At 43.8% G+C, this 21,030-nt stretch overlaps 1 protein-coding gene across 1 annotated transcript in view; it reads right to left on the reverse strand.

The window, feature by feature from the left end:
• Positions 1–520: 520 nt before the first annotated feature.
• The window catches only part of LOC117267860 (von Willebrand factor C domain-containing protein 2-like), a 61,362-nt gene continuing 40,852 nt past the window's right edge, over positions 521–21,030 (reverse strand). Inside the window, exon 3 of the mRNA XM_033643921.2 lies at positions 521–2,518. Coding sequence (XP_033499812.2) covers positions 2,277–2,518 — 242 coding nt within the window. The 3' untranslated portion in view covers positions 521–2,276. The remainder of the gene's footprint in view (positions 2,519–21,030) is intronic.

Raw genomic sequence — 21,030 nt, forward strand, 5'->3', positions numbered from 1 at the left:
AAACGCATTGAATGAGAAGGTGTGTCCAAACTTTTGGCCTGTACTGTATATATATATATATATATATACACACACACACACACACACATTTGTATGTAAATAAATCCCTGAAATAAACCTTTATTATGTTCACAGACAGGGCCGTCGCAACCGGACAGGCAAACTAGGCAATTGCCTAGGGCCCCGAGCTGGAAGGGGGCCCCCAGAGACAGCTGACATTGGTCCATATCAATGACAATATGATGGAACCTCTATAGACACTGCAACAACGACAACACGTTGGAATCCCCCTTAATGGGGCCCCCTACTAGCTGCTGCTTGCAAGTGGCTAAGTAGGGTGACCAGACGCCCCGCACTGTGCGGGACTGCAAAGCATTTCTGTCTCTTTTCACGCGTCACGCATATTGAGACCATGTCCTGCATGATTGGTTGCCACCCGCACTAGCATTGTTGGAGTACCGTAGTACTACGGTACCTCACGGTACCACTACTGTGGGATAAGTTCAAAGTCCAATCGCAAGAGGGTGAGTGTCCATGCGCCGTCCAATAACGGCGCGCGCTGGTCAATAATAATAATAATGGCACATGCAGCACAAGAGCTCTTGTTATAGGTTTTGTGGGTGTGTCAATGTCCAACTGCAAATTGGGGCAAACTTAACGGTAACTTAAATTGCTTGAAACTTTTTTTTTTCCATATAATAGAATAGAATACATCTTCATCATACGTCAAGGTGGAAATTCTGTCCTCAGCCCACCAGACTCAGGAGAGAAACTTAAGAAAAAAAAAAAAAAGGCAAGCAATAAGTAAAACAGACATATAGACAAGGACATTACTTTACACATTAAATGAGTTCATGTCAGTGTCTGTCTGTGGTTTAAAATTCATCAGTCACTTATTGATTGAAAAATGTTGACGCCATTTGAGATAAAGGACGTCTTGACTACATTTTTAGTTGCCGGAGGGACTCTATAGCGACTCCTGGAGCTCTCGAGCTTAAACTGGCTGAAGAGAGGATGAGAGCTAACTGCTAAGATACTACCTACTTTAATCCTCTTTTTTTTTTGTAAAGAATTGGGTCAAGGGCTTTTGTGGCTCGGCAGCTATTTTGCCTGCCATTGACACAACCCTAAAGAGTTTATTCTTAGATGTGCAGTTCTGGTAACCATACTAGGCAGAAAGGTAAAAAGTTGAAACACTCAACCTTAGTTTTGTACACTAGTTCTCAAATCTGCTGTCTAACAATGAGGCCACTAATTTTCCTTAGAAGTTGCTGTGTGAGCATTTCTTGAAACTACACTCAGTATTTCCAGAGAAGCTCACCTGAAGTGTACCAAGGTATTTAAAGTTTTCTACAGTTTCAACATGTTGACCATCAAGACAAACTGCCTCTGTGTTCAGATCTTGATTTATGCAAATAATTAATACTTTAATCTTGGCCATATTAATTTCTACCTCACTTGTGCGACACCATGCTTGAAGGGCCTTAGTGTGGGCCAGATAGGCAGCTTCACCTGATGGGTTTTTTGGGGAGTTTTTCCTTATCCGCTGCGAGGGTCCAAAGGATAGAGGGATGTTGTATGCTGTAAAGCCCTCTGAGGAAAATTGTGATTTGTGATATTGGGCTTTATAAATAAAATTGATTGATTGAAATTGATTGATTGAATGTGTTTTCTGTAAAAGACCAACTATGGCCATGTCATCAGCATACTTAAACAAGGAGCCATTGGAACTATATCGGTAGTGAACCTAATGTCAGACTTTCATATTAGCCCCGCAATTAGACATCAATCAACTCGACTCAACAATACTAACTAAAGCTATGAACAAAATTTCACTTTAAAATTACACCAGTGATTTTCCTTCTATGACATGTCAAAATGTCTGCCTTAAAAAAGGTCTATGGTGGCAAAATTGATGGAAATGAGAAGCCTACTTTTATCTACTGAAATCAAAGAGCAATTGTTTAAAAAATGATTCAGAATACTGATGGTAAATCTGCCACTGTATTTAAATATGGGACAATTGAATAAGTGAATTAAAATGGAAAATGTGTGAATATGAAAATGGAAAAAATAGAAAGTCTTTTTTTTCTTAGGATGTTGCTAATTTCACCTCCAACACCAACAACCCTGCAGATTATCCCACATTTCTTCAGGCAATTATATATATAAATTTAGATATTCTGATACTAATACATACAACTTTTAGTTAGTTTAGTTTATTTGTACCAGCTGACTGGCTTTGTCTCTATGAAATTGTTATTTTACACTCCACTTCATGGTATCACATCTAGTCTGGGAATAAACGGCTTCCCTGCTTTCCCGCTAAAATCCTTGTCATCGGGGGGCTTGGTGTGGGTGCTGGGTGTTGGGCTGGGCTGGGGGCGCCGTTCACAGGTGGCCTGAGGATGGGTGTGCCACGTCCCATCCCGGTAGGTGCAGTAGCATACTGTCTGCTCGTCAATGTTGACACGCTCCCCCGCTGGAATCACCCTGTTCCCAGCAAAGCAGTTTGGACCTAGAGTGACAGCAAAGGCAGTACAGGGGCAAGTTACTCTCACAACATTTATTATTATTATTATTATTATTATTATTATTAGGGATCAAAGCGGTGACCTGCTGCTGGAGACCTATAGTTTTTTAGGGGTTCCAGGACGAGGGGCTAAAACCCTGTTCTTTTTGTGCTGATTTATTATCATTTTTCCTCACAACTGATTTTTTTTTTAAAGATATTTTTGAGGGGCACTTTGCCTTTAATTGATAGGACAGTCAAGCATGAAAGGGGGAGAGAGAGTGGGAGTGATATGCAGCAAAGGGCCACAAGCTGGAGTTGAACTTGGGCCGCTGCAGCAACAGCCTTGTATATGGGGCGCCTGCTCTATCCACTAAGCCACCGACGCCCCGCTCACAACTGTTTTTATCAAATTCCTGTGAGATGGTACATCATAGACCCATGAAATGTTCTCCAAAGATTGGAAGTTGTGTGCAAATACTGCCCAAGAAATATGACCTCCATAACCCTTATGCAAATAATCACAAAACCTACAGGAAATGTCTACAGAAATATTAACATACCTTGCAAGTTTCATCCAAATTGACCACAAGGGGGTGCCACAAATGCAAAAAATGGGGGTGGCATAACACAAATTAAACTATAAATCAGAAGTTGTTTGTCCAGTCATTACAAAACTAGCAGGATATGTTGAATAATAATGTTGAACCACATATCTAAACTTATTTTTATATTATATTCATAATTGTTAAATCAGTAGTATCATAGTTTTTGATTGATATTCCCTAGCTTTAATGATCTGGTCCAGTCTCACCACTGTCATCAGTGCCCTTTCACTGCAGCAGTCAACTGTTTCCAGTTAAAAGCTCTTAAAACCCACTGAACGCTCCCCACCCTCTCTAGATGGCAAAGTCAGAAACTAGCTGAAGAACATGGTAAAGCATTTAGCAGCTGTAGAGACAGATTATTTCTCCAGAGTTGGTAGAGAGCAAACACAGAACTAAGACTGAGTGAATATAATTCTTCAGGTGGCCAGAAACACAAGTCCAAATAAATGCTAATGTTGCTCCATAACTGCTGAATGTGTAAATAGGTTACTGCTTTATTTGTTTTAAGTCATTAGGTGATAATATTTCAGTGTTTTATTTATGGCTTTTTTCTCTGAAGTGAATGCAACATTAAGTGAGGCTGTAGACTGAAAGTTATGTGGAAAAAAAAATAAATAGAATTACCGCCCCACGATTGTATGCCAATCAATTTTGAATTTTAAATGTCTGTGAAAAGATGGATGCTTCATACACAGAAGAGCTATAAAATCAGCACAATTTCAAGGTGAACATCCAAGATGAGTGCCACCAATTAAGTATCTGACCAAATATATGGTCCTGAGATATGACGTTGAATAATGGCCAGTTAAGTGTTTTATGCAGAACATTATGATGTAACAGTAAAGCTGACCTTTGACCTTTTTTGTATAAAATGGCATCACTACATCATTTTATCATCATATTGTGTGTCACATTTTGTCATAATTAGCATAATTAGCATATAAAAACATATTTTGTGAGATCACATTGACCTTAACCTTTGACGACAAAATTCTAATCAGTTTATTCTGTAGTCCAAGTGGATGTTTGTGTCAAATTTAAAGAAATTCCCTCAGGGTGTTCTTAAGATATCGTGTTCACAAGGATGGGACGGACAGTCGACAGACAGTCGACAGACAAGGCAAACAACCTGGAAACATAATGCTTCTGGATTGCAGACATTGGACAACACATATTGAGAAATCTGGCACTGACAACTGCTTGGACAGCAACACAGAGCAAGGAAAACGGACTGAAAGACAAATGTTGGTAAGCTGGCTGCTAGCAAAGATAGCTAGCGTAGCAGGCTGGAGCAGTACTCCAGCGTTAACAACGTGATCATAGCAGGCTGGAGACTAAGGTGCTCCTATGCCAGGGCGGTGACACCGTCGGAAAACAGCAGGGAACCAACCGAGTCTGACTTGGAGTCCCTTGAGCATCAGGTGACGGCCTTCTTTAAAAACAAAGGAATTACCATCAACATCTAAATAATACATGTTGCTACTGCAACGATGAACAATATAACAGCAATGTACATCTGAGCATGGTATGTCAATTATTCACTTTAATAGCAGAAGTTTATATGCTAATTAACATAACATAAAAAAATATTTCAATCAATTCAGAAAACGATTTAAGGTCATAGCTATATCCAAAACCTGGCTTAACTCTGAGAAGGGAGCAGGCTTCGAGTTAGAAATACAAATTCTATTACATGAACAGGAAAAATTAAAAAAAGCAGGGGGTGTAGCCTTATATGTCGATAATAATAACCTTACCCATAAGGTGGTAGAGAACATGCCAACCACAACTGATGATGTAATGGAATGTATTTCTGTAGAGATCTGCATGGAAAAGCGAAAAAAAAATGTGATTGTCAGTTGTGTGAACTAGACACCAGGATCCAGCATTGAAACCTTCACAAACATTATGGAGGGAATATTTGCTAAAAACAACCAGAAAATTATGTTCCCCTGTGATGTTTTTTACATAGACCTGTTAAATCTTAACAAACACAAAATGACTGATGAATTTATGGATACAATGTACAATATGAGCTTATATCCACTGATCACCAAACCTAGCAGAATAACAACACACTGTGCCACTCTAATTGATAACATATTCACTAATTATATGGAAAACAGCTTAACGAGTGGATTGATGATAAATGATATCAGTGATCATTTGCCTGTTTTTGTGATTTATGACTGTGATTGTGGAAAAAAGAAAGAGAAACATAAAATCAAACACAGTAGACTAAGAACAGAAGATTCTATAAATGCATTTGGAGCGGATTTGCAAGCGCAAAACTGGGAAAGCCTTTATGAAGAAAAAGATATTGACATAGCTTATGAATCTTTTCTAAAAAAAAAATATTTAAATCACTATATGACAAAAATTGTCCAATAAAGCAATATAATATGGTGCAAAATCTTACAAACAGGCCATGGGTCACAAAGGGATCGCTAAATGCCTGCAGAAAGAAAAATACTCTATATAGACAATTTATAAAATATAGAACCAAAGAGGCTGAACAAAAATACAAGAAATACAAAAATAAACAAACTACTATTATGGGGTAATGCAAGAAGGATTCATTCATTCATTCATTCATTTTCCATAAGCACTTATCCTGTTGGGGGTCGTAGGGGGGCTGGAGCCTATCCTGCTGACACTGGGCGAGAGGCAGGGTACACCCTGGACAGGTCGGGTTTAATGATTTTTTTTTGTCAATGTTGGACCAAAGTTGGCTGAAAAAATCAGGGACAAGCATTCAAAAGATGATCATAAAGCTGAGTATATGGAGTTTGCTAATGCTAATGCTAATGCAAGACCGCAACAGCCAACATTAGCTCAGGTTCTGCAAAAGCGACACACAATGGCAAGAGACAACCCACGGGCCGTTAAAATAACGGAGGCTCTAACCCATTATATAGCTCTGGATGACCAGCCACTGTCAGTTGTAGAAGACGAAGGATTTTGCCGTCTTCTCGGCGCACTCGAGCCCCGATATGAGATTCCTGGTTGCCATTACATCATGGATGTTATGATGCCAAAAGTATTTGACGAGGTAAAAAAAACATGTTAGCACCCTGGTGCACGAAGTTTCAGCCTTCAGTTTTACAACTGACATTTGGACGAGCAGTGTCTGTCCAATGTCTCTGCTCAGTTTAACCACACAGTGGTAGTAGTGCTTCAGACCTGGGGAATTCCAAAAACATCTGTCCATGTTGTACTCCGCAACAACGCTAAAAATATGATAAAGGCCATGAGTGATGCAGAACTCCCCAGCCTACCTTGTACTGCTCACACTCTCCAGCTGGCGGTTCACGAAGGCCTTTTGTCACAGAGGAGTGTTGCTGATGCGGTGGCAATGGGGCGCAGAGTAGTTGGACATTTCAAACACTCTGCTCTGGCCTATTCCCGCCTCGAGGACATTCAACTTGAGATCAACCAGCCTGCCAAGCGACTCCAGCAAGACGTAAAGACCCACTGGAACAGTACATTTTACATTTTACATTTTCTTGGTTGAACAGAAACGGGCTCTGGGAATATTCGTCTCTGAACAAGGACTCCCTGATACTCTCATGGCTCACCAGTGGACACTGCTGAAGAAGGTGCTATCTGTTCTGGGTCCGTTTGAGGAGTTAACTCGAAAAGTGAGCTCTTCAGATGCCCCAGCCGCAGACGTCATTCCAGCTGTCACTGTGCTGCACAGATTTCTAACAAAGGAGACCGATGAAGACCATGGGATCAAAACAATGAAGGCAACCTTGGCTGCAGCCGTCAAGAAGAGATTCTCTGATGCGGAGGAAAACCCTCTCTACACCATGGCAACGCTGCTCGATCCCAGGTGTGTGTGTGTGTGTGTGTGTGTGTGTGTGTCTCTGTGCCTCTGTGTGTGACTGTGAGTGTGTGTGTCTGTGCCTCTGTGTGTAACTGTGTGTAACTGTGTGTGATTGTGTAACTGTGTGTGACCGTGGGTGTGACTGAGTGTAACTGTGTGTGACTGTGCTTGTAACTGTGTGTGTGACCCTGTGTGTGACTGAGTGTAACTGTGTGTGATTGTGTGACTGTCCTTGTAACTGTGTGTGACCCTGTGTGTGACTGAGTGTAACTGTGTGTGACCCTGTGTGTGACTGAGTGTAACTGTGTGTGACCCTGTGTGTGACTGAGTGTAACTGTGTGTGATTGTGTGACTGTCCTTGTAACTGTGTGTGACCCTGTGTGTGACTGATTGTAACTGTGTGTGACCCTGTGTGTGACTGAGTGTAACTGGGTGTGATTGTGTGACTGTCCTTGTAACTGTGTGTGACCCTGTGTGTGACTGAGTGTAACTGTGTGTGACCCTGTGTGTGACTGAGTGTAACTGTGTGTGACTGTGCTTGTAACTGTGTGTGACCCTGTGTGTGACTGAGTGTAACTGTCTGTGATTGTGTGACTGTCCTTGTAACTGTGTGTCTGACCCTGTGTGTGACTAAGTGTGACACTGTGTGTGTGTGTGTGAGAGAGAGAGAGAGAATGAGGGAGGGAGAGACAGATGACATGCTAAAAGTTCATTTTAGGATTTTACTTTCATTTAATCAATAATTTGATCATTTTACTTTTATAGCCTAGCTGTCAAGAAATTGGACTTAAAACAGTGAGCGCGTTTACATGCACACTAATAAACCGATCATTATCTGATTTCTGGAGTTACCTGATTATTCAAGTGGTCATGTAAACAGCATAATCCGATAGGCTTTATCAGATAAAAGCCATTATCTGATTATGAGAAATCAGATAAACACATCTAGCTTTTTCCCCAATAGTCAGATTATTCGGTGCATGTATACCCTTTAATCCGGTTTCTTTCGGGTTTTGCTATTTTATACTCCCACTCCACATTTTAGAGGGAAATATTGTACTTTCTACTCCACTACGTTAATATGACAGCTTTTGTTTCCTTTCAGATAAAGATTTTACATAAAATAATATATTTTTATATTCTCAGTGTTTAAATTGTCACTTTTATTTTATCTTACTTATATGTTATGCACTTTGTGTGACAAGTTTATATACCATACACTTGTATATTGCAGTACTTTTACTCCGAATCTACCCAAAGTATGTAAAATTGGCTCCACATTGATAAACTACACATTAGAATGCTCTCACATGTATTTGTTAATGATAAAAACAAACAGTACTGTAAGAATATAAGCTGTCAGCATGATGAGTGCTTTATTTTGCAAATATATGACTTGCGTACTTTTCAAGGTTTTTCAAGGATATGAGTACCTACTGTAACAGGAAGTTTGAGTTTTATGTCATGTACTTGAGGAGAAATCCAACTGAAGGACTGAATCATGTAAACCAGGTTTTTCTGATTATCAGATTATTGAAGTGCACGTAAACGTGTCAAATCGGATTATTACCATTACCTGATTATTCCCAGTTATCTGATTATTGTGCACATGTAACCATGCTCAGTGTGGAATGTCCACAGCCTGTCTGAACAGCCTGAACCAGCCTTAACTTTGGATTTCCCTATAGTTTGCAGTGCACTTGAATGCACCCTGTGAGGTGACACCTGAAGGGCATTGACTAATTAGTGTGGACTGAGTGTGTGGGTATAAGCTGTGTTTCAGAGCTCACAGAGGACAGAGTTGGGCAAAGGACAAGACACTGCTGTGAAGGACAAAAAGAACCCTCTCCTCACCTGGAAAACCCTCTAAAAAAGGAGCTCAGGCTAACCGGCCAACAGAAAGTAAGCTGCTGCATGTGTGCTCTCCCTCCCCCCTCTCACCTTGGATTTCCACATTATGATCAGCAGGCTATGGAAGGACCAAGCAGCCTGAACCTCAGTTGACATGCTGAACAGGAGGAATTTAATAACCAGCCCCTGGATCGCCACAAAGGTCTGGACCACAAGTTCTCACCCAAAGTGCTGAGGTAACAGAGCCTCTTTTAACCTCTTTTGATTTTATGGTGACCCACTTGCCTGGACCTGTTTTTAACTCTTTGTATGTCTTTGTAGAGCCAACCAGCCCCCCTCTGGTGACTGAAGGCTTTGCTGTCGCCATCTGCAGTCCAGTCTGAAAGTGTTTTTCACTATTTTAAATAAATTGTGCTTTACTTCTTATAATCTGTGGTTCTCTGTCTGGTTTTTGGTCTGATGTGGCTTCCAACTGGTCCAGTTTTTAGAATTTGGTGTGTTGTGACATAGCCAAAATGGCAAGCATACCCATTGTCAACTAATCTTTTCCCCTCTGTTATAGGTACAAGAAACGTTTTTTCTCCAGCACCACCACCGCTGAAAATGCCAAAGAGATGCTGACACTTGAGCTGCAAAGGTTTCCTGGAGAAGCGGACCAGCAGGAAGACCATGACCTGAATGAACCACCTGCAAGAAAACGCTCTGACCAGGCCAGTAGCAGTCTAGACAGCATATTTGATGAAATTGCAGGTGAGCAAGCATCAACATCACTGGCCAGAGCTGCAGTAGGTTCTACTGCACAACTAGAGACATATCTGGGAGAGACCACGATTTCCCGGGAAGAGAACCCACTACAATACTGGGTGGTTAACAGAATCCGGTTCCCTACTCTGGCTAAAATGGCATGCAGATACCTGTCAGCACCATGCAGTAGTGTTGACAGGGAAAGGCTGTTCAGCTCAGTGTCACATATTGTGAATGAAAGCAGAAACAGACTCACTGCTGAACATGCAGAGATGATTCTGTTCATCAAAAAGAACCTGCCTCTCACGTTCCCAAAAAAAGCTTAGTGCAGAGACCACACACACAGATAGCACCTTCTCCAGCACTGTCCACTGGTGAGCCATAAGAGTCAGTATGCTGACTGAAAGAGTTTGATATTTTGTTTAATTGACTCTCCAATAGTTTCATTCATATTTTTTTATCTGAAAGCTGGAGACAGTACTTCATACTTGTTTAATTGATATTTTGTTTCATACAAATGTGGAGACTGCAATAGTGTCACTGGTGATATTTTGTCACTGAAAGCTGGAGACAGTACTTCATAGCTTAATTGATGTTTTGTTTAATTCAGATTGGAGACTGTGCAATCGTTTCATTGATATATTAAGTTAACTGTGCAATAAGTTTTTATTGACATTTTTGTCAAATGTCATTGATATTTTCTTAAATGTGAAGACAGTGCCAGTGTGGAGGCTTTTTGTTTACACAGAACATGTTTATTTTTTGTTTAAAATGTCTGCTAGTTATATTATACTCATTTTATTTATTTTTATTGAATTTATTATCATTTATTGTAACTTGCAGAGAAGCAAATAAAACATGCCTTCCAATTTATTGCATTTTTAGCCTAGTTATTTTTGCGGTGGAAGTATCGTATTGGTACTCGGTATCGGCAAGTACACAAATGAAAATACTCATACTCGTACTCGGTAAAAAAAAAATGGTATCGGGGCATCCCTAATTAAAACCAATTTAAAAAGCTGTGGTATTTAAATCAAGAGTTATTCTTACACCACAATTGTTGAAATGACACTGGAAAATGTCTCATGTCATCATGGTTATGATTAGTCTCTTGTATTTATCAGAGTTGTGATTAAAGTTCGGGGCGTGCCACTGAAGCTTTTCAGATTTCAAAATGGGCTGTGGCATTGCGAAATTTGGGAGTGGCTGCTGCAGAGCAAAACCTTTTTAAAGTATTTGGACATGTGCATACTTCTAAAATATCTCATCTTTTGCAGTTATCTCATGCTGTGCTTGAGATGCTTTACAGTGTCACCAAGCCCTTCTCGGCAACCTCTTAGTGATGGTAAGTTATTAGCTACTTGGTAATTGATGACACCATCTTATTTCTATTATTATTTGTTCAATGTGAGGTGACTAACTGTCTTTTTAATTTACAGGATAATGTATGTGGACGTGTAAAGAGTGCAGATTGGAACTAGCTACCAGGTATCAGAATCAGAATGCCTTTATTGTCATTGCAAAAAGAATTTGCAATGAAATTCAAGTGCTACCCTATTTCAGGTAAAAAAAAAAAAAAAAAAAGACAAAAAGAAACAACAACAGGAACATCCACACAGACATTCAGCACAAAAATAGTGAGCCATGAGCCGCTGCGTCTACGCGCGCCGCCATGTTCTCATGTACTTGTTGTTGCAACATTTTAGGCAGGCTGATGGGCATTTCCGGGGTAGTTATCGATATCCATGTCCATACACAGATTGTCCATGTACATTTAATACATGAATCAATCAATCAATTTTATGTATAAAGCCCAATATCACAAATCACAATTTGCCTTACAGGGCTTTACAGCATACGACATCCCTCTGTCCTTAAGACCCTCACAGCGGATAAGGAAAAACTCCCCAAAAAAAAAAACCCTTTAACGGGGGAAAAAAAAACGGTAGAAACCTCAGGAAGAGCAACTGAGGAGGGATCCCTCTTCCAGGACGGACAGACGTGCAATAGATGTCGTACAGAACAGATCAGCATAATAAATTAACAGTAATCCGAGAGAGCGAGAGAGAGAGATTTTGATTTTTACAAAAATCCCTTTACTTACATTTAGCAATTACAAATCAAATCACTGTTTCGTCTCTTCAGAGCAACTAAAACCAAAAAAAAAAACCCACACAAAACCAGAAAAGAACTTTCAGTCCCGAAAACTCTTTTCAAACATGAACCTTTAACTGTCCATCTCCACCCACGGAGCACAAAACCCCTTCCACAGCCCACACTCGGCTGAAGGCCTGCAGGTCCTCCATCAGCTAGTAGTAAGAAAACTCCACCCTCAGTCTGGCCTTCAGCAGACCCCGCAGAGCCTCCTCCGGATCCACAGCACCACAGTCCAGGGCCCTGTTCTTCTGGGTCAGCCAGATGGCCAGCTTTGCAGAGCCCAGGAGAAAGTTCATCAGAGTGAGCTCTGCTTTCCTCCTGGCAGTGTACTTTGGGCCATAGATAAAGAGTCCAAAAGAAAACCTCTCCCCAAGAGTCCGAGTCCACCTGCCCAGCAGGTCAAACAGAGGAGCCAGCCTGGGACAGCCAGTGAATAGATGGGCCAGAGTCTCAGTCTGAAAGCAGAACAAACACCCCTCTCCCACCCCAGGATCAATGTGCGCTCTGTGTCTATTCGTAGCTATCGCCCCATGTACAATCCTCCACTGGAGGTCTGCAGTCCTCTTTTCGATGGGCACTTTGTACAGGGACCGCCAGCTGCCTTTGGGGGAAACGTCTGGGTCAAACAAACCAGTCCACCTTGACTCCCTCATCCCCGACAGAGACCGGACGTTCAGGACCTTCACGCAGAGCTGGTAGATGGCCCTCCGTCCTGCGTCCTGAAACTTGTCCAGGTTAGGGGTTTTGAGGGACAGCAGCTGACCAGCCCCCTCCTGCCACTCCCCCACAGCTGGACCAACAGACAAGGAGGGGAAGCTGTGCTCTGCACCCTCAACCCACCGCCCACACACAGACTTGTCTCTGGCGAAGGCCCTCAGGCAAGGGGGCAGGGCAGCAAGGACCTCCTCCACCACCCTGTGGATGAGTCTGGCAGAGGTGACGTTGGCTCTCTCCCTCAGTAAATCCACAGATGTCGAAGTCAGCCTCATCAGGTGACCCAGTTTGGTGCAGACTGCCTCCCTGAGACTGGACCGCAGGCTCTCAGACTGGAGTGTCTGAGTCCTGATGAAGCTGTTAAGGAACAAAGGTTCCTCAAACACCCACACGCCTGCAGTCTCTTCCCCAGCCCGGGACAGTCTGAGGATCCTCCAGGCCTGCAGTACTGAGCTGTAGAACGGGGTGAGGCCAGAGATATCCACCCCCTCCATCTGCAGAAGAAAAAGCTGTTTGTCGTAGCTCCAGCGTCCGGCTTTCCTCAGCAGCACGCGAGCTGTATCCAGCAAGCTTGGGCCACAGTTGTAAAGCAGTCTTTGTGCAGTCCAAAGTCTGAAGGAGGCGATCTTGGCCTGAATGTCAATCAGTCCCTGCCCTCCTTCGGCTGATGGCAGGTAGAGAGCCGCTGCCTTAATCCAGTGATGGCCGGACCAGAAGAAGTCCACGATGATCCTCTGAACCTCCTCCATCAGTCCTCCAGGCGGTGTCAAGGCGACGAGTCTGTGCCAGAGAGTCGAGGTAACTAAGTTATTGGCAACCAGAACCCTCCCCCTATACGACAACTGGGGCACCAACCATTTCCAATTAGACAACCGAGCGCACACTTTCTCCTTAACTCCCTCCCAGTTCTTCCTCTGAAAACCCTCTGTACCCAAAAACACCCCCAACACCTTCAAACCCTCCCTCCCCCACTCAAGGCCTCCGGGTAGACTGGGCACCACCTGATCCCTCCACCTTCCCAGCAGGAGGGCTTCACTCTTAGCCCAGTTCACCCGTGCAGACGTGGCCCTCTCATACAGGGACAGGGAGTCCTGCAGACACCGAACGTCCCCCTGGCTGGTGATGAAAACGTTCACATCATCTGCATAAGCAGAGAGTGCAGGGGGACATTCAGCGCCACAGGACCCAGGCAGTGAGAGCCCGCTGAGCCGACCCCTCAGCCTGCACAGCAAGGGCTCAATAGCTAAGCTATACAGCTGGCCGGAGATGGGACAGCCCTGTCTGATCCCTCGCCGTACAGGGATTGGCCGACTCAGCCCTGCCCCCAGCTTCACCAAACACTGTGCACCGTGATATAACAAACCCAGCCAAGAAAGAAACCCATCACCAAAACCAAAAGCCCTGAGTGCAGCAAACAGATAAGAGTGGTCCACCCGGTCAAAGGCCTTCTCCTGATCCAGAGACACAACACCACAGTTCACATCATACACACGGCACACATCAATGACGTCTCTGATCAAGAAGACATTGTCCATTATTGTCCTGTCTGGGACACAGTAACTCTGGTCTCTGTGTATGATGGTCCCCAGAAAGTCCTTCAGCCTGTTGGACAGAGCTCTGGACAGTATCTTATAATCCGTGCAGAGAAGAGCTACTGGTCTCCAGTTTTTCAAAAGGGCGAGATCCCCTTTCTTTGGGAGCAGGGAAAGCACCGCTCTCTGACAGGACCCAGGGAGAGATCCTGTCCTCAGACTCTCCAGCAGCACCGCATGAAGATCTGGTCCCACAATGTTCCAAAACTTCTTATAGAAGTCCGCGGACAGCCCGTCGATCCCCGGTGCACGACCTGAAGCCATCTGACCCACAGCATCAGTTAACTCCTCCAGGGTCAGCTCACAGTCCAGAGCAGCCGTTTCTTCTGGACTGAGCTGAGGTAGACCCTCCAGGAGCTCCACACGGCCCTCCAGGCTACAGTCCTCTGCTGCAAACAGGTCTGCATAGAAGTCCACAGCGTGGCTCCTCATTTCAGCCGGATCAGTGGTTATCCTGCCATCTGGGAGCTTCAGACAGGACATGAGCTTCCTCTGCGCTGCCGACCTCTCCAGGTTGAAGAAGAAGGAGCTCGGGGTGTCCATGTCCTTCAGCTGGAGGAAGCGAGACCGGACCAAGGCTCCCTTCACTCTCTCCTGCAGGATCGAACTGAGCTCCATCCTCTTCTCCTGCAGCTTTGGGCCAGTGGTGGGATCTGGGCTCCGCTGTAACCCCTCTTCAATGGTCTTAATGTCAGCCTGCAGGTTTCTAACTGCTGCTTGTAGGCGAGCAGAGGAGTGAGCAGTGTACTGCTGACAGTACACACGGATCTGAGTCTTGCCAACCTCCCACCACAGTTTTAAGGTAACGAAGTCTGCTCTCCTCTTCTGCCACTGCTCCCAGAAAGCCTGAAAGCCCTGGCAGAAGATGCTGTCATGGAGGAGCTTATTGTTAAAATGCCAGCAGGACTTAATCCTCTCACCTGGCGACAGAATTAATTCAATGTTGACAAAGTGGTGGTCTGTGAAGCCCACCGGGCTGATGGTACACTGAACCAGTTTAGGACTGAGGGTTTTGGAGAGGTAAAGCCGGTCCAGTCTGGCTGCACAGACTGTGTTGTTATGGACTCTGACCCATGTGTACTGTCTGGACTGAGGGTGTTCGATTCTGAAGGTATCTAGCAGGTCACAGTGGGAGATAACAGAGCTGAGAGACCGGGATAAAGGTGGGTGAGGTTCCTCTCCTATCCTGTCTGTGGTAAAGTCCAGGGTGCAGTTAAAATCCCCGCCAAGGATAATTTGGTCTTGATGGAAGACCATCAGCTCATCTTTCAGCCGGCTGTAGAAAGCCACCCTTTCTGATCCAATGTTAGGAGCATAGACTTTAACAAAACAGAACACACACCCATCAATTTCTGCCCTAACCAGCAGTAGCCGGCCTGGCACTACCTCACTGCAGGAGAGCACATTAGCATTAGCATTAGCTTTAAAACAAATAGCTACACCAGCACTGAAGTTAGTGCCATGGCTGAGCTTACAGAAACCGTCCCACCATAAACCCCAGTCAGTCTCGTCAGATGGATCACTGTGTGTTTCCTGCAGAAACAGCACATCAACCCTTCTCTGACCACAAACTTCAGAAAGAAGAGCTCTTTTATTTCTGTCTCTCCCACCGTTTATATTAAGAGAAACTATCTTAATGCTCCTCATGGAGAAGTGAGACAGGAGAAGCAGACAGACAGAAACCAGCAGGACTCTGTAGAGAGAAAACACCCTGTGATGCATGGTCATTTTTATTTCCTGAGTTTACGGACAGTTTTACTGTTGACTTTTCTCAGAGTGGTGATGTGTTTTTTTAAGTCTGAACCGTTTCTTTTCATCGAGGAGGTCAAAGCCGACCTGTTTCTTTAATGTGATGACTGACCTGATGAATTTCTCTGTGTCACTAAAGTAATCGCTCACCTTTACTGCTTTTTTATTGTATGTTTCATCCATGAACTGATTGATTTCCAGTAGAGTAAAGGTCTGTGCCCCTGTTTGAAGCTTCAGTGTTATCTGAGTCATAGTCCTCCTCCATGTCCTCTCCCTCACATGAAGCCTGACTGCACACTGCCTGATCCTGACCTGTGACCTCACTGATGGGAGCTGCCTCCTCACCATTTGACTGTTCTTCAGCTGCTGCTGCAGACTGAGAGCTGCTCAGGTCTGCCGCAGCCCCAAACCCCTCACCAGACGGACCTGGCAGAGATTTCAGCTCAGCTGCTGCCGCAGACTGACAGCTGCTCAGGTCTGCTGCAGCTGAACTCTGAGCCGAATCCACTGTCTCACCACACTGTGATCCAGAAGTATGAGAGCACACATCAGCAGGAAAACAAACCGCCTCTTTATCCGCCTCCGCGGACGCACACGCGGCAGGCGCAGCCGCAGACGCCACTGCGGACGCGCACGCGGCAGGTGCAGCCACGAATGCAGCCGCAGGCGCGGGGCGCGCCGCCCGCAGCGTCAGCAGCATCCCGCCGCTTATGCGGACAGGCAAAGCGTTTATGTCCCACATCTCCACATTCAAAGCACTTCATGCTCCCTGAGCTGGCGTAAACCATGTAAGAGCCATCTCCGTGTTTGACCCTGAGGGACACCTCCAGAGTCTGAGAGGGAGAGTCTAAAAACATGAACACCTGTCTCCTCAGAGACTGCACGTGCTTCAGTTTAGGATCTTTACACCCCAAACTGATCGTTTTGAACCCGCTGGCCAACTTCCCGAACCTGCGGAGCTCAGTCTCCAGCAGCTCGTTCGGGATGAACGGAGGCACACCGGAGACGGTGATGCGCGTGGACGGCACCGAGAGCGGTGACACCTGAACAAACAAATCGTGGATGAACACGCCGCTTTCTATCAGCTTAAACACCAGCGGTTCAGCCTTCGGGAACACAACCACACCTTTGTTCATTCGGGAGGCAAAACACAGGTTCTCATGTCCTACCTGCTCACCTGCAGCCAGCAGAACCTCCTCCACAGACACGCTCACGTCCGGAGGGACGATCCGGACTCCCTGTCGGAGAGTCGGAGGAGGCGTCTCAGCGGACGCCATTCCTCCAAAAAACCCAGACAAAACACTGACAGTCCGTCTGACCCAGTAAATACTCAAAAATAAAAACCACTTACCTGATCATGCAGCAAGAAACACAGAAACACAGACCCACAGCCAGAAACCGGTGAAAAGTTTGAAAATTAGCGCCACTCTCATGTCCACCACCTCCACTCACGCTCACGAACCAGAGGGGGGTGGGGTGGGGGTGGGGGGGGGGTGGGGGGGGAGAGAGAGAGAGAGAGGGAGAGGGAGAGGAGAGAGAGAGAGAGAGAGAGAGAGAGAGAATTTAAAGTTGTAGTTCTGGCTACTGTGGCACAATATGTTGAAAGTATGTATTAATATCTGGCAGTATACATGTGTGACAATAGTCATAAGTGTATAATAACAGTAGAAGTATGACTAATGATGGCAGCAGCAGGAGGCATCTGGCAGGACCACGACAGCAGCTGTCTGCCTCCCGGACCGCAACAGGAAGATGATTCCACAGGAGAGATGATTCCACAGGAGAGGAGCCTGATAGCTGAAGGCTCTGGCTCCTGACCTACTTTTGGAGACTTTAGGGACCACGAGTAACCCTGCGTTCTCAGAGCGCACTGTTCTGGTGGGATAATATGGCACTATGAGCTCTCTAAGATATGACGGAGCTTGACCATTTAGAGCTTTATAAGTTAACAGTAGGATTTTAAATTCAATTCTGGATTTTACAGGGAGCCAGTGCAGAGAAGCTAAAACAGGAGAAATATGATCTCGTTTCTTAGTTCCTGTTAGTACATGTGCTGCTGCATTCTGAATTAGCTGAAGAGTTTTTAGAGAGTTTTAGAATAGAGAGTTACAGTAGTCTAGCCTAGAGGTAACAAAAGTGTGGACCAATTTTTCTGCATCTTTTCGGGTCAGGATAATATTACAATATTACGCAGATGAAAAAATGCAGTCCGTGAGGTTTGTTTTAAATGAGAATTAAAAGACAAATCTTGATCAAATATTACTCCGAGGTTTCTTACGGTAGTGCTAGAGGCCAGAGCAATGCCATCTAGAGAAACTATGTCATCAGATAAAGAGTCTCTGAGTTGTTTGGGGCCAAGAACAATAACTTCAGTTTTGTCTGAATTTAACATCAGGAAATTGGTGCTCATCCAAGTTTTTATGTCTTTAAGGCAGTTATGGAGTTTGGTTAATTGATTACTTTCTTCTGGCTTCATCGATAAATACAACTGAGTATCATCTGCATAACAATGGAAATTTATAGAGTGATTTCTAATGATGTTACCTAAAGGAAGCATATATAGAGTAAATAGGATTGGTCCGAGCACAGAACCTTGCGGAACTCCAAAACAAACTTTGGTACGTAAGGATGATTCATTATGAACATCAACAAACTGAAAACGATCAGATAAATAAGATTTAAACCAGCTCAGTACAGAACCTTTTAGGCCAATTAAGTGATCCAGTCTCTGCAGTAGAATTTGATGGTCAATTGTGTCAAACGCCGCACTAAGATCTAATAAAACAAGTACAGAGACGAGTCCTTTGTCTGAAGCAATCAGAAGGTCATTTGTAATTTTAACTAGTGCTGTCTCAGTGCTATGATGCACTCTAAATCCTGACTGAAATTCCTCGAATAAATTATTATCACAGAGAAAATCACACAGCTGGTCTGCGACTACTTTCTCAAGGATCTTTGACAGAAAGGGAAGATTAGATATTGGTCTATAGTTGGCTAACACCTCTGGATCCAGGGTGGGCTTTTTTAGTAGAGGTTTAATTACAGCTACCTTAAAAGACTGTGGTACATAGCCTGTTAATAAGGATATATTGATCATATCTAATATATGAGTGTTAACTAAAGGAAAGACCTCCTTAAGTAGTACACGTTGATGATTTAGATGAAGAAACCACTGCAGTCAATTCTTGAAGAGAAATTGGGGAGAAGCAATCTAAATATATATTAGGTTTTACAGCTGTGTTTGAGGTTAGATAGGTACTATCTGAGGACAGGAGGTCATGAATTTTGCCTCTAATAGTTAGAATTTTGTCATTAAAAAAGCTCATAAAATCATTACTGCTAAGGGCTAAAGGAATACAAGGCTCAATAGAGCTTTGATTCTCAGTCAGCCTGGCTACAGTGCTGAAAAGAAACCTGGGGTTGTTCTTATTGTCTTCTATTAATGCTGAGTAATAGTTTGTTCTGGCATTGCGGAGGCCCCTCTTATAAGTTTTGAGACTGTCTGCCCAGATTAAACGAGATTCTTCCAGTTTGGTTAATCGCCAATTCCTTTCAAGTTTTCGCAATATTTGTTTTAACTTACGGGTTTGATCTTGCAGCTTATGGGATAGGTGAATTTGTAGAGAGTTTTCTAGTGGGTCAGTATGCAGGTTTTATACAGGAGATAAGTCAGAATTTCAGACTAAAGATGTAAACTCCGGTGCTTTCCAACTTAGAACCAGAGATGTCCATGATGTTCATGTCCAGTCTGCTCAGGAGAATGACACTTTCTGCTGTGGTGTCAAAAGACAGTGCATTTTGACTAAGCACCTCTCACATTTTCATGTTAGCATTGGGTATCTTCCAGACATTTTACACAATCTGTTGACTGTTGTGCCAGTCAAACGTGCACACTGTGTTAGTGTTTAGTGTTGATCTCCAAAAAATACTTTACTTTTTATCACCTTAACACATTTTGATCCAGATATTTCCATACAAATGGGGACACAAAACTAATCGCCCACATGCTATACCACAGTCTTTCACATCAAGCAAATCTGTAGGTGGCAATGCACACGAAAATTGGAACTTGCTGAGACTGCTTCCCTTAATTATTGGACAAATTATCCCATAAAATGAGCCAGCATGGCAGGTCATTCTAGATCTGAAGGACAATTGAGCTGGTTGTGGCCCCTGTTCACACAGATGAGACCATTGCATATCTGGAGGCTAAAATCTATGATCAGCGCTATCTTGAACTCTTTCCACATATCAAACTCCTTTTGAAACATCACTACATAGAACATTATCCTGAAATGATTTGTTGCTTTGGGCCTCTAATTTCACTGTGGACAATGAGATTTGAGGCCAAGCACAGCTTGTTGCATGTCATTCAAACTGCTTTAAAGGGAAATTTCGGTTTATTTCAACCCGTCTCAACCACGTAAATTACACACTGAGGCTTTAGGAATGCACAGTTGAATGATCTTATGGAATTTAGGCAGTCCATCTGCAGATCCATGTACAATATGCATCCCTTCACTGTATTGTATGGCACTGCAAGACACAATCTTTGCCAAATGAACATCAGTCATATCTGGGTATCTCTGCTTCAGTACAGACACTACTACTTCATTAAGGACATCAACAGGCACAAGTGAGATATCTGTGACCTCTAAGGAGGACCTCTTGAGAATGGAGGAATGTGTGTAATAGGCAAGCATGAACTGATGTTTAGTAGCTAGTGAGCGAGGTATGTTCTTAAGGGAAATTTCGGTTTATTTCAACCCCTATCGTCCTAAATTTGTTTCAAGTCACTAGTGACATAGAAATAATAGTTAGCATGTTAGCCGTTAGCCTAGATACAGCCGTAGTGTCAGACCTGTTAAAACGTAATTGAACGGGCATCCTTTCAAGTGCAAAGTTAGTCCACTAAACAAGCTTTTTCTCCACAAAGACCGCCTCATATCGTTAGGATAAATGTCAGAGAACATATAGAAAACGACATGTAAACGTGTTGTCTTACCTTACCGGTGTGGTGCCATGTTTGTTGTTTACCATTTAGCTAAGGCTGCAACTGGTCCCATTCCTTGCAACAGAGGTATTCCTCTTCTGTGGGCATTGGGGTACAGCATTCACAGGTAACGTTACACCACCAATCTCCAGAGCTAAAGCCTTCCAGCAGCCATTCCTCCTCTGTCGTTCTCAAACGTTACCTGTTGTGCCTCTCTCTCTCCTCCTCCGTTCTTCAATTTCACGAAGCTCTTCGTCAGTGTATTCTGGCTCAAATAAATA

This window comes from Epinephelus lanceolatus, chromosome 18, assembly GCF_041903045.1.
Source record: "Epinephelus lanceolatus isolate andai-2023 chromosome 18, ASM4190304v1, whole genome shotgun sequence".
Classification (NCBI taxonomy): domain Eukaryota; kingdom Metazoa; phylum Chordata; class Actinopteri; order Perciformes; family Serranidae; genus Epinephelus; species Epinephelus lanceolatus.